Source organism: Phacochoerus africanus, chromosome 11 (genome assembly GCF_016906955.1).
Source record: "Phacochoerus africanus isolate WHEZ1 chromosome 11, ROS_Pafr_v1, whole genome shotgun sequence".
Lineage (NCBI taxonomy): Eukaryota > Metazoa > Chordata > Mammalia > Artiodactyla > Suidae > Phacochoerus > Phacochoerus africanus.
The window spans coordinates 102390229-102403803 of record NC_062554.1 but is presented as its reverse complement, the minus strand read 5'-3'; the positions used below and the strand labels follow the sequence as shown (position 1 = coordinate 102403803).

The following is a 13575-nucleotide window of genomic DNA, read 5'->3' as shown; positions in this document are numbered from 1 at the left end:
TATTTTTGACAAATCCATCCACCTCAATATGGCATAAACATGCTTTTCAACTAATCTCATATTTATTCCTTTTAAAGACTAAGTTTTGTTGCCAAAATGCCTGTCTCCCAGTGAATAAAGCTATTATTTCTTTTTCTTGCTCTCAGATGTTTAAGGCAAAAATAGTGAGCCTTGAGGTCTATGTGGTCAAATCACGGTCAGATTGGCATGTATTAAGTACCTTATGCACTCCATGTGACTCACCCTCCGTCAGCTGGGAAAGGCACAACTCCTGAATTAGGGGAAATCTATATTCGGGTGCCCTGTGTTGATCATGTACATGGTGTCCTGCACAGAGCCTGAGCGAAGAGCTTAACACTGAGAGGAAGCACCCAGAAGGCTTTCATACGTTCTTCTTGGTTAATAGGCATACCCAGAATCTCGAAGGAAGAGAGGACATTGCATGCTGGCCAGTGGCTTGGGAACTGCTTAGGGATTGCCTATATGACCTTGAAAGATGAACTTCTCTACTTCTCAGTTTCATCCTTCATAAAATGAGAAAAATAATAGACTTTCTTTTCAGGTTGGGAGGAGTAAATGACAATGCATGGAACTGCTAAGTCTTAGGTACACAGAGCATTTAGATGGCAACTCTTACTAATATCATTGCTAGTTCCAAGCTTGATGGCATGTTTCAGGTTTCTTTAGTTCCCGCATGTTCAACATGTAGGGCACAATCCAAAGTGTTACTACCCTCTGGCAGGGAGCTAGAGATGCACACAGCTGAACATTTACTCTTAGTTGACATTTAGTCTCTATTTATAGAATGGGATGAGGAAAACAATAATGGACTAAATTCAGATTGTCATACTTGAATTCTAGCCCTGACTTTTAACTCCTCTGTATTTTTATTTCTAAAGGCTGCTTAAATTACTCCTTTGTAAAAGCAAAAGCAACTCAATTGTTATCATCACTCTAAAGAATATGGCCCTGTGGCCAAGCAGTACCAGAGGGATTTTAATAGACAACACCTTTGCTTTTAAATTTACAGGAATCAACAACATACCAAAAAATGAAAAATAAATGATAAATCCACTCAATAGATGTATATCAGCCATAGTGAGAGTGATTTATATTGATGATATTAAAAGATAAACTACCTTTTATATTGATAATCTAAAAAGTATAGGATCTGATATACGTTGTTATTACCATGTGGCAGAACTTGAATTGCCGTTTAGTGTATGACCCTATGTCTACTGTGTATGTTATGAAACTTTATTATAATGTGTTCCAGTAGATAGTATGTGTATTTCTACAGCAAGGGGAATGAATTTAGGGAGCATATCTGGAAGGCTGTGTTTAGACAACAATAACTTGAGGAAGGAAAGCAATAAAAAATACATTAGTATTTTTATAAGTTGATTTTTGCCAAGAGAAAAAAAAAGACAAAAATATCATTGGAAAAAGTCAAAGAGTAGGCTCATTGGAGAAAGACCCAAGAGTAGAAAAGTAGTAAAAAAGAAAGCTATTTCTTTTTTTTTCTTTTTTTTTGTCTTTTTGCCCTTTCTTGGGCCGCTCCCGCGGCATATGGAGGTTCCCAGGCTAGGGGTCTAATCGGAGCTGTAGCTGCTGGCCTACACCAGAGCCACAGCAACGTGGGATCCGAGCCGCATCTGCAACCTACACTACAGCTCACGGCAACGCCGGATCCTTAGCCCACTGAGCAAGGCCAGGTATTGAACCCGAAACTTCATAGTTCCTAGTCGGATTCATTAACCTCTGCGCCACAACGGAAACTCCAAGAAAGCTATTTCTTAACATGTTATCCTTTCTTAAATTAAAATGTGTTCTAGCTATACAAACATGGGATCCGAACCACTTCAGCCACCTACACCACAGCTCATGGCAATGCCAGATCTCCAACCCATCAAGTGAGGTCAGGGACCAAACCTGTATCCTCATGGATCCTAGTCAGGTTGGTTAACCGCTGAGCCACAAAAGGAACTCCCCTTTTCTTGAATTCTTTAATGCTCCCATTGTTGAAGCAGTTGCCTGTTTGAACATGATGTTAATTCTGGAGGGCAGCAGGCTCAGGTGGACCAAGACTTAGCTTTGCTGATAACCTGTGAGACCTCAGTCACGTGACTGAACCTCCCTTAGGCTCATTTTCCTGAACTGTAGGTGGGCATACTGCTAACTGACTGGCAGCCGTGGGCAGCATATGTGCAGAACACCTGGGGCAGAGTAGGTTCTCAATTAAGGAGCACTTTCAAACTCAGGACCCCATGGCAACATTTCCCATGTGATGATGCTGTAATTGCTCTACTATAGCATCAAGTGCTGTGTCATTCACAGGGTGTCGTAATGGCAAAACTTTCCCTGCCATATGGCCGTGCTGTGATCTAACCGGGTGCCACCTTCCATGGTCAGAGAGCAGGAGCAAGTCTTGAGCATGACTTCCCTGACAAACGAACACATTTACGCCTGGCTCAGTTCTCTGCTTCCTCAATGTGTACAGATTTCTGCCTCTGGTTCCCTTAAGAGGAGCCAGAGCCCCTATGTTCCTCTTCATCCCCCCTTTCTGTTCTTAAAGCAACAAAACCTCCTGAACTAAGTGGAAGGAATGACACCACACTCTATAGGAGCCTAATTCAGCAACATCTGGTTTTAATTGAATGTTACAAGTAAGTTACTAACCCATGCCAGAAATGAAACAGACGCTGTCAAAGGGCCTGTTGTCCTAGGGTAGATTAGCGGTGCCTAGACCACACTTTGAGAGTGTCTTTGCTAACCTGTCAAGAGCATCACTAAAGCCTCCCATCTGTTTTCTTTTCTTTTTTTTCTTTTTTGTTTTTCTTTTTTTTGGGTCACACCCAGGCTAGGGGTCTAATCGAAGCTACAGCTGCCGGCCTATACCACAGCTCACAGCGACGCCGGATCCTTAACCCACTGAGCGAGGCCAGGGATTGAACACAAAACCTCATGGTTCTTAGATTCGTTTCCACTGTGCCGTGAAAGGAACTCCCCATCTGTTTTCTTATGCCATGAATTTATCCTGTATACACACAGATCCTGCACAGGAATATAGCCCAAGACTGTGTGGGGCATAAAAGCCAGTAATGATTTTCCAGAAGTAGGTTAACATTCTAGAGAGTTCTTAGTCTCACAGTTCTTGGATTAAATAATCTAATTTTTTTTCAATATTTTGTTTTATTTTGGATAATTTGGGAACAATCATGACACAGGATGTTAGCAAGTGTTTATGAAAACCTTGAGACTAATTATAAGAACCACAGATACACAATCACTACAGCCTGTTTGGCCGCCCTCTCTTCGAGTTCTCATCTGTCCTGCTCTGAACGTGGTTTTCCTTGCAAAACGTGGTTTTCCTTGCAGTTATCATTCCTCCACAGCTGCACACCATGTTTTGACTTTAATTGATGTAAGTCAGGTTATATAGACAGCACTTTGCTCTTGATATCAGGCCCAATGGTTTACATAAGTTAAACTACATTAGATTTAAGAATAAAGAAATTTCTTAACAGCCACAGCTTGTGATGAACAAATAAGGGTAGGACCCAAATGGTGGTGCCTCCTGAGCATACTTCCTACCCTCCTTCAAATTTCCCTACATCACCAACCACCTTGAACTTGGAGGAAATTCCATTGTCATTGGGGAAAGATTTCTGGTGGAAATGACACCAGAAATTCTACGTCCCGGTGGAATGCAGGGATTCATAAGATTCAAAAAGCATTTTTAATCACCTAAATGATTAAATAAAATAAAAATAAGAAACTTACAAACCTTTCCTTTGGCAGTCCAGTGTCTGTATGGGAAACACGTAATTGTGGCAAACAGTCGAGTCCACCTCAGGCTTGATGATGGGGGGTTTCCCTGACACTTGGGGTTTCGGATCCAGTTGTTCCTTTTCTTCTTCATTACATAACTGTTCAGATTTTACCTGCTTCAGTTTTTTATTTTTTAGTTCATATGGGCTTTCACACTTGGCGTAGTTCCCCAGATTTCGGTTCCTTGGAATCTGCAACATTGAAATAAGCGTCTCCATCTCACAAGTACAGTGCCAGGGATTGTCATAAAGACGCAGGTAGCTCAGGAGAGGTGTATAAATGAACACTTCCTCGGTCAAGACCGTGATCTTATTGTGCTGCAGTAGGAGCGTGGTAAGTTTGTTTAAACCAGAAAAAGCCTCACTCTCAATTTTGGAGATCTCGTTCTGTTGGAGATCCAAGGTTTTCAGCTTTTTAAACTTGGAAAACATCTTGTTCTTCAATACGCGGATTTTGTTTCTTGCTAAGAGCATGTGCAGCAAATCCTGTGGCCAGCCGGGCAGCACATAAACTAGTTTTCTTTCTTGACAATCTAAGTATTTCTCGTGAAGATACGTGTACACTTCACAGGGGAGGCCTGGTGCGTAGCGTTTGACGGGGTTGGAGCCTCTCCGGCTCCCACCAGCCCGGCCATGACTCACTGGGTTTCTTGAACCCCCGGGGCTTGCCCTGCGGAGCTCAGCGGCTTTGCAAAAGAAGAGCAGGATTATGATGGTAACCACACGCATCCTGACATCCAGCTGGCCCTAATTACTTGGTGTGACAGATGGAACAATGAAAGTATTCCTTTGAAATCCAAGTGTGGGTGATTTTAACTAATGAAGTTCGGGAACAAGGAGACCCAGGTGAGGTACGGCGATGGTGTCCCTAGACGGCAGGAGGAAGAAAATATTTAATTACAGACCATTCCGAGCACTGCAAGCGTTGTCAGATAAAAGCAAGTTTTGAAGTTACTTATTTTTATTTTTAAGCAAGAGCATTCTCGTTAATAAAGGCATGTACAGAGGTATGGTGTAGAAGGCTCCACACCCTTCCATTTACTTGGTTTGGTGGCCACATGTTTGGGCCCTGAGTTTGAGGCAAGACTCTTTTACTTGCTTAACTGTGTGACTGCAGGCTCATTATTTAAGCTCATCTTCAGCATCTGTGAAGTGGGGCTCAGGAAGCCTCTGCAATGCGGGGAAGATGAGACAGGCACATGTGCATCAGACATTTGTCTGGTCCAGGGGAAATGCTTTGCACTGTCAGGACTTAGCATTATGAAAACTAAACATGATGATGGAACCTGGAGGGTATCATCACATCAGATTCAAGAAATCAAAGGGATTCTCCGTAGAGCTCTGATGCGTGCAAATAAGGGTAGAACTCTAATCACTGTCCTCCTAAGCTTTTTTCCCCTCTCCTTTTCTGGTTCCCAATCACCAACCGTATTGAATGTGGGCTCCAGAAATGCTCAGGGTAAACTGCAACTGTCCTTGTCTGAATCCTGCACATCTTGGAACAAGGGTCACCTTCTTAGCACCTTCTCTGATTGCTCTATTTAAAGTAGCACCCCTTCCACTCCCTTGGCTTGCTCTACTCCATTTCTTGTTTCCTCTCTCCCCAGAGCACTGAGCACCACCTGTCAAAATAGATATTTTGCTTCTTTTGTTTATTGTCATTCTCCCCCAGCTAGGATGTGAACTTCTTTGTAAGGACAGGGATTTTTTTCTCTTTTGTTCACTGCAAACCAGTATTTCCAGCACCAGTAGAGCTTCAACCACAGAATCAGCTCTTGGTAAATATTTGTTGAATGCATGAATCACTCTCAAATAACTAATCTGTAAAAATATCAGTCTCATAAGTTTAGCTATTACACATTTTGGAAATCTATTTCCCCCTAAATATTACTGATGACTTCTAAGATCTGCACATTTTTGAGAAGTGTGTTTTCATTTTTGAAATTCTGAAATTGGTTTTGGTTTGCATTTATTACCTAGGCTATAGTCCATTCTTGGCAGAGGAAGAAAAGTTCAAAATGGCTTTATAATTAATAACATTCTGCTTTTATTATTGTGGGGCTATGTGGTTATGAGTGGCAGATGTGTGTTCTATACAACTGTAGCAGTGCAAATGCCAGGATCACCCTCTGGCCTGGAGTTTTCCAGCTTGTATGGGTCTCCTCAATGCTGTCCCCCTTTTTTGCCCCAAGCATTCCTCCCATTCACTGTTTTGTGTACCCTCCCCTCACTGCTTCTCGTGTCTTAAGATATGGAGTTTTACTTCGTGTTGGTCTCAACCCAGAGAGCTGATTGTGTAACATTTTGCTGTCTAGCTTTTTGTGTACACATCTTGTCTTCCCTGCCAGATTACAAGCTGTGCAGTTGTCTCTGATTCCAGAACTAATAAGACACTTGGCCTTTCTGACCCTCCACATCTCAATTGGCAATTCTTCGCGCACTGTATGTAACTCTAACCTAAAACATAAATATTTTGTTAACTGTTATACATGCTGAATTATTTATGATATTCATGCTTAAGTATTTGTGGGGAGGGGTGTGTGTGGATGTCTGCAACTTTAGAAATGCATAAAAAAATAAGATGGGTTGAGGAATAGAGAGATGGAGGTACAGGTGGGTATTTTTATATATTTATTATTTATTTATAGATATTTAGAAAATAATAAAGCAAATATAGTAAAATATAAATTATAGAGTTTGGGTGATGGGTATATTCATTATACAGTGCTTGAGTTCTCTCAACTTTTCTGTATGTTTGAAAATTTTTCCCAATGAAGTGTTATAAAACAACAACCAAAAAATTAACAAAAAAGTTATGCCACAAAAAAGCAGATTGGTTTTCTTCAAGTGCTTTAAATCTAAAAGCTCCCAGTATATACAGTTTTTCCCAAAGTAGTATTTTCTTCTTCCCCCCTTCCTCTGTAATCCTCAAACAATAATAAACATGTGTATGTATTTTAATTTTAAAGCCAAGAGAAATCATTTTTCTGGGAAAGGAAACCATATACTTAGAGCAAGTTACTTGCCAAGGTTTTTGTTTGTTTTCTAATGAATACACTGCATTGAATGTAGGATGGAAAATCTTTAAACCTTTTTAATATGCATTTTTAATATGTTGTGTAGTAATGTATAACTTGTTTGACTTAGGCCTCTGCAGAAACTTGCAAGAGTTGAATGTCTCTGACTGTCCAACACTCACAGTGAGTATAAGAAGCTTATTTTACTGTTGTTTATATAGATTCAGACTTGCTCCACTGGAGTACTAATACACAGAGGTTCTGCCAAAATACATGCCTGTGTGCTCATTTAGGATTAAATATGGAAAAAAGAAAAAGATATTAAACATTGACAAGAAATGTTATCCAATTTATATAATGCTATTATTAATCCTGTAGATATGCCCAAGGCCAGAGTCTCTGAAAAGTGGAAACTGTTCAGCAATTACACAAAAAGGAACTATATTTTAAGGTCATATATGTATGAGACAGAAAAACTTGGCCCCAGCAGAGATGATAGGCTCAATTTATCAGTCTTCATGGCTACCAACTGTGATGTCAAAGAAATGAATATGTCACCCTGGCCGACTCCTCCCTGGTCTCTCTCTCCAGGCTTTCCTCTACTTCCAATCTGTCCTCCACCCAGTGAGCACAGAAAATCCCTTCTAAAAGTTACTTCTGACCATTTCACCCCCATCTGCCATCATTTATACACACATTTATCATCTACACTATTGGATAAAGTCAAAGCTGTTTATCATGATGGTACCTGGGAGGCCCAAGGCAGTCTTGCCTCTGCCTCCCTTTCTGGCCTCGTCTTGTTCTAATTTCTGCATGCACATTAAGTTTCAGCAGGCACAAGCTGCTATGCTTCTTTTGATGTGTGCACCAAGCTCTTTTGCTGTTTTGCCTTTACTCAGGCTGTCCTCTTTGCTTGGAGACAGAAGGGAACAGAATGAAGAGCCTGAATGAGTCATGCTCCTCATTAAGCGCCAGCTTCAGGATGAAGGCCACGCCACTTGGCACAGGAGAAAAGACTTCATGAACTGGAGTCTCCTTGCCACCTCCCCAGCCTCAGCATTACATGCCTTTCTTTCAGATTTCTACTCTATTTCATTCTTTTATGGATATTTTTAGTACCTGCCATGTAAAAGATACATTTATATATAAAGATGTATGGAGAACTTATATCTTAAGTATAAGTTCCCTATACTTTAAATTTCCTATAATATAGGTGTTATAGGGAATTTAAAATGAATTAAATTTCAGTTCTTGCCCTCAGGGAGCTTCAGTTCTCACTTGAATAAAATATCATATTCTTTGAATTTGGCTAATAGGAAAGTCAAAACAGTGCCATCTGTGTTGAATTTGTGAGCATCAAAGTCTTTTCCAGTTTGGGAGTCTAATAATATACAGGGCTGATAATTTTATCCAGCTACATTTTTCTATTATTTTTTCCTCTAAGATAAAGACTGGGAGACAGGCTTACATTTAAGAAGATGAGTAACATTCATTCAAAAAGCTTTGATTTCTAAACATGAATATATTATATCCAGAAAGATGAGTGCATTGTGGACAAATTCAGAGACCATCCTGGAGTGCAGACACTGAAACAGTTTTTTGCATTTATGTGCTCAAGCATTTGGGGATTGAAACGAGTTCTTTTAAATACTGAGAACAAAATTTGTTTGACTTTCCTCCATTCAGAAAAATGTAGAGGTGAGGAAAATTCCTCACCTCAAAGGGAAAGTCAGATCATTCTATGTTACATAAAGTCTACTCCATCTTCTTGCTGGCTCTCACATTTTCATCTCTAAGGCTGTTTCTCTATCCTCCTCCTTGTCTCATCTCATTTGCATTTTTGCCAGAGTCTTCCAACAGGTACACAAGTCACTTTGGTAGTTGATTGGCAACGTGAACATTTTTGAAGATAGATTCTTTGTATTAAACTATAATGCCACACATGATGTTTGTTCTCTCCATTCCTGCTGGGAAAAATTGTACTGTGTACTTTTAAAAAAGTCTTTCCACATATATCCAAATCCTACACTTTGGCGATAGAGTCCAGAAAAATTGTTGATATCTTGAATGCAGTGGCAAGAGTATTGTGTTGATTGAAAGCTCTGCACTTGGTCTCATGTATCACTGGCACATAGAGCATTTCCTACAGTTTTACAACTTAAAAAACCCGATGATTCTCTTTAAGGTGTGGTTTGCTGCTCCCGTAAATCACCCAATTTTTATCCCATGTACAAGATGCTCTGATCTACAGGATATAGTTGTTTTTATGTTCATGATTCCAGGAAGTAGCTAGGAATAGAATGCTAAACATTAATGGTTCTGCTGAAAGTAAACCTTTGCCATCCTGAGTGGTGTTGGGAGTAGCTGCGTGGACCATGCAGAATTCTTCCCCAAACCACATCTCTCAGCCAAGTGACAACTCACCTCTTCCTGCAATGGCTTATTCTTCCAGGACAATGTACCACAGATATTTAAACCTAGAAGACCTCTTCAGAGTTCCTGAAGAGACTCAGCATTCATCATTAAATAAATACAACCCACTGCTACTCACTCGAGAACATGTCATAAACAGTGACCCATATAAGAAGCAGCTCCATTGCAATTAAAGCTTGCAATTCATCTGCCTTAAAAATGTCAATTTGGGGCTTATGCTTGAAGTCGCTGTTCTGGCTTTCTCATGTTGCTGCCACACATGTTCTCTTGTACTGGATTCTAGCTCTCTGGATGAGAGTTGCCTGAATCTTTGAGATTTTCCCCAACAGAATCCCCATACACAGAATTTCATGTCCAACAAGTATAAGGCCTATGTTTTACTTCAGGCCATCTCAAACTTACCATAAATTTGGTGAAAAACTGTTTCACTGGTTTAATATATTCAGTAACATAACCACAGAAACTTAACTATACATACACCTCTATAGAAATATATACGTGTAAATATGGACTCAGTTGAAAGCATTCCCTACTCCTGTCTTTCAGAATGGTTTTAGTAAGTTTAAAAATGGATCCATTTTCAATCACTTTGATTCATCTGAAGAGTCAGGAGTGCTTGACACAAGCTCAAATTTCCTATCAGAGTGTGAACTTGCAAGGGCTCAGATTTTAATGAAGTGTCACTGTGATGGAATGGGACTTATTTCCAAAGAAAGGGAAGGGGAGGGAGGAACGGAGCTTCAAGCAAAGCCATCACCTTCCACTTAATTTGATTTATAACTAATAACAAAGAATATGATGAGACCAGGTCTTGTATACATGTTTTTAGAGCAGGGAGAGAGATGACAGAGATAATGCAGAAAGAGCAAAGCCCTGCTAGACGTTGGCAAGAGTTTTCCCTCTGTTTTTATGCAGGATGAATCAATGAGATTCATCTCTGAGAGCTGTCCTGGAGTCCTGTACCTCAATTTGTCTAACACAGCTATCACCAACAGGACAATGCGACTCCTGCCAAGGTAAGGCTTGTGTTATCTGTATTACACTGAAAACAGCTGGGCTCCTCTAGGCTCTGACTTGCTCTAGCATTCCCTGAAGTCAGTGCTCTCTTTGTAACATCCCACCACCGTGGCACGCCTGGTCTGATAACAGGACTGCTTTCAAGTTCCCAAGATGATTCCCATCTACCCCCTCCTTGGTGGGCCTGGATTGAATAATTGGTTTTTAGCCATGGCCAGCATTTTGGGGTCAATTTTGTAGCAAACTGCTCAATAGCCTGAGTCTCTCTCTGGTTTTCCTTCCTGGGCATTGGAGACTGGCTCCTAAATTTCAGTCCAGTGTTTAGACTTCTCTACAATAGAACCCTAATATCCTGCCTCCTTAGACTCTGAGCACTGCAGTGCCAGATTCCCTGTTGCCATGCTCTGGTTAACTGATGGGACCTCCATCACCTCCAGGAAACCTGATGCTTGTTGTTTTTGACCTACACACTGTTGACAAGCCAGCACTTCTTTGGAGGAGAAAGGATAGAAGAACATAAGACATCACCAAGAGTTGACAGAATCTTAAAATTTATCAAAATTTTATGTAATTCAATTATTGTTTATTTTCATCAATGATTACTTTTCTTATCTAAACACACTGCTGTATATTTGAATTCTTCCCTGACCCAAAAATTATTTTAAAAAGAATTTTTCGCTTCAAGTTGTTGAAGTTTCTTTTATTAAGCTTCTCTTTTTAATTCTAGTTTTGTACATGTGGTCAAGAAATATGGACTGAATTATTTTTATTTTTTGAAATTTACTGAGAATTCTTAGTGGACTAGGCTATATAATCAATTTCAGTAAATTCTGCATGAACATTTAAAACAAGAGAATTCTTTTAGACAACAAAATTTCTATGTGTCTATGTATATACTGTCATAGATAGTAGTGATAATATTAGTTACTTACTATATTAGGCTTCTATTAGTTTATTTTTATGTTCTTATTTTCTATATAAAGATTAATAAGTAGTGTGTTTCATTATAGATTATAGCATTTGTTCACATAAAATTATATTTTTTATCCTTGTTGATGTTCTTTTCCTTAAACTATTTTTAATCTACGATTAATTACAATAACCTTTGTTTTCTTTTGCTTGTGGTTTTGGGGAATAACTTTATGTATATCTGTATTTTTAACCTTTGTGTTGCTGTATTTTAGGTTTATCTTTTACATGTAACACATAGCTAACTTTTATTTTTAAAACTTCCAGTCTCTTTGGCTTTTTAAGAGGGTAGTTTAAAAGATTAATATTTCTTGTCAAAATTGAGTACATGGTCTTATTTTTATCATCTGGCTTTATGATTTTGATTTTTATTACTGCACTGTACTCGTCTTTTCTGCCTTTTACTATATAAAGTGTTATTTAGTTCTATAATCTGAATACATCTCAAAGATACATGCATATTCTGTTGTGTATTCTAACTAGTGGCTATTTATATGTTTTTAAAAAACATGCTATAACATGCATTTCTCTAGTTATCAAAGTCATGATGAAACACTAACTTTGGCTCTTCCTGTGTTTGACAAGAGATCTGATACACTCTAATTCTCCCTTGAACTTGAATTTCCTCTACTTCCACTTACCTGTATGTGAATACCTGTTAATTGTGATATTTGTTAATGATTTAACTTTCCTTTTAACATTGATTTTTTTTGTGTCTGTACTCAATATCATAATATTTATAATGACTATGTAGTCCTAACTCTAGTTTTGGTATCCATTGATGATCCATATGTCCATAATTTCCTTATTCTTTAATTTTGATTTTGATTTTTTTTCCTTTTCTTTTTATAGCTGCACCTGCAGCATATGGAAGTTCCTGGGCCAGAAGTTGAATTGCAGCTGCAGCTGCAGCCTACACCACAGCCGTGGCAACACTGGATCTGAGCTGCACCTATGACTTATGCTAAAGCTTGTGACAATGCTGGACCCTTAACCCACTGAGAGAGGCCAGGGATCAAACTTTCATCTTCACTGGGACAACATCGGGTCCTTAACCTGCTGAACCACAACAGGAACTCTTTATTTTTTATTTTGACTCACCCTATGGTGACTAGAAATATCGTTTTAAAAACTCTTTATCTGGAAAGATGTGCAAATATTAGATTTTCAGTCACTGCTTTCTGAAAATGACTTTCTGTTGTCTTGGAAGATGAACAACAAATTCTCTTGGTGTATAGTTCTTGAATCATGTCCCTTACTCTACCCTTAAAACCCTACGAATGTTGCTCCATAATCTTTTCTATTTCAAATTAAAGAGAAGTCTGAAGTCAGCCTGATTTCTTTTTGTTCCTTTGTTGGTAACCTATTTTTTTTGCCAACATGCTGGTGCGAATTTCCTTTTCTCTGAGAAATTAAAAACATTTTCCAAGCTTAATTGTGTTCCTTCAACTAACTTTTCCTGGAACATAGTAAACCTTTGGAACATTAAAACTTAGATCTTTTCTCAGTCAAGGAAAGTATTTTTCTGTTTCCTTCTTTTCTTCTATTAATTAAACTAAATTTTTAAATCCAAATTTCATCAAGTTTTCCACTTACATCCTTTTATTTTTGCTTTAGGATCCAATGTAGGCTTCCATATGGCACACAGTTGTCATTTCTCCTTCGTCTCTTCCTGTCTGCACCAGACCTCAGTGGTTCCCTGTGTTTCATGACCTTGATACTTGAAGAATACTGGTTGGTTATTTATTTTATAGAATGCCCCTCAATTTGAGTTTATCTGAAGGGTTGTTTTCTTTTTTAATGCTTCTATTCCATTTGTTCAGGTTTTTTAAAATAATCTCCTTATTTTAATTTTTTTTTTGGTCTTTTTGTCTTTTTAGGGCCACACCTGTAGCATGTGGAGGTTCCCAAGCTAGGGGTCTAATCAGAGCTGTATCCACTGGCCTACGCCACAGAGCCACAGCCACAGCAACGTGGGATCCAAGCTGTGTCTGCAACCTACACTACAGCTCATGGCAATGCTGGATCCTTAACCCACTGAGCGAGGACAAGGATCAAACCTGCAACCTCATGGTTCCTAGTTGGATTCCTTTCTGCTGTGCCATGATAGGAACTCTCAGAATCTCCTTATTTGAGACTGAATTTTTACTCTTGTCCTTCAAAGCTGTCATCTTCTCTCTCATCATTTTTATCTCTTTCCTCAGCATACCACATTCTCTACATAAGCAGTTCTCAAAGTTGTTTCAAGGACACCAATGTTCCGAAAAATGTTTAATAACTGGCTGAGATGGGCGGGGAATGGTATGTTC

The 13575-nt window shown here is 39.1% G+C and overlaps 2 protein-coding genes across 3 annotated transcripts in view; one reads left to right on the top strand and one right to left on the bottom strand.

Annotated features, from left to right (window-relative positions):
* Window positions 1–13575, top strand: part of FBXL13 (F-box and leucine rich repeat protein 13) — a 201586-nt gene that overhangs the window by 94079 nt on the left and 93932 nt on the right. The window contains exons 10-11 of the mRNA XM_047752710.1: window positions 6978–7030; window positions 10196–10296. Coding sequence (XP_047608666.1) covers window positions 6978–7030; window positions 10196–10296 — 154 coding nt within the window. The remainder of the gene's footprint in view (window positions 1–6977; window positions 7031–10195; window positions 10297–13575) is intronic.
* Window positions 1–13575, bottom strand: part of LRRC17 (leucine rich repeat containing 17) — a 32905-nt gene that overhangs the window by 11472 nt on the left and 7858 nt on the right. For both annotated transcript variants that reach the window (XM_047752712.1, XM_047752711.1), the window contains exon 2: window positions 3788–4698. In XM_047752712.1, the coding sequence (XP_047608668.1) occupies window positions 3788–4559 (772 nt within the window). In that variant the 5' untranslated portion in view covers window positions 4560–4698. The remainder of the gene's footprint in view (window positions 1–3787; window positions 4699–13575) is intronic.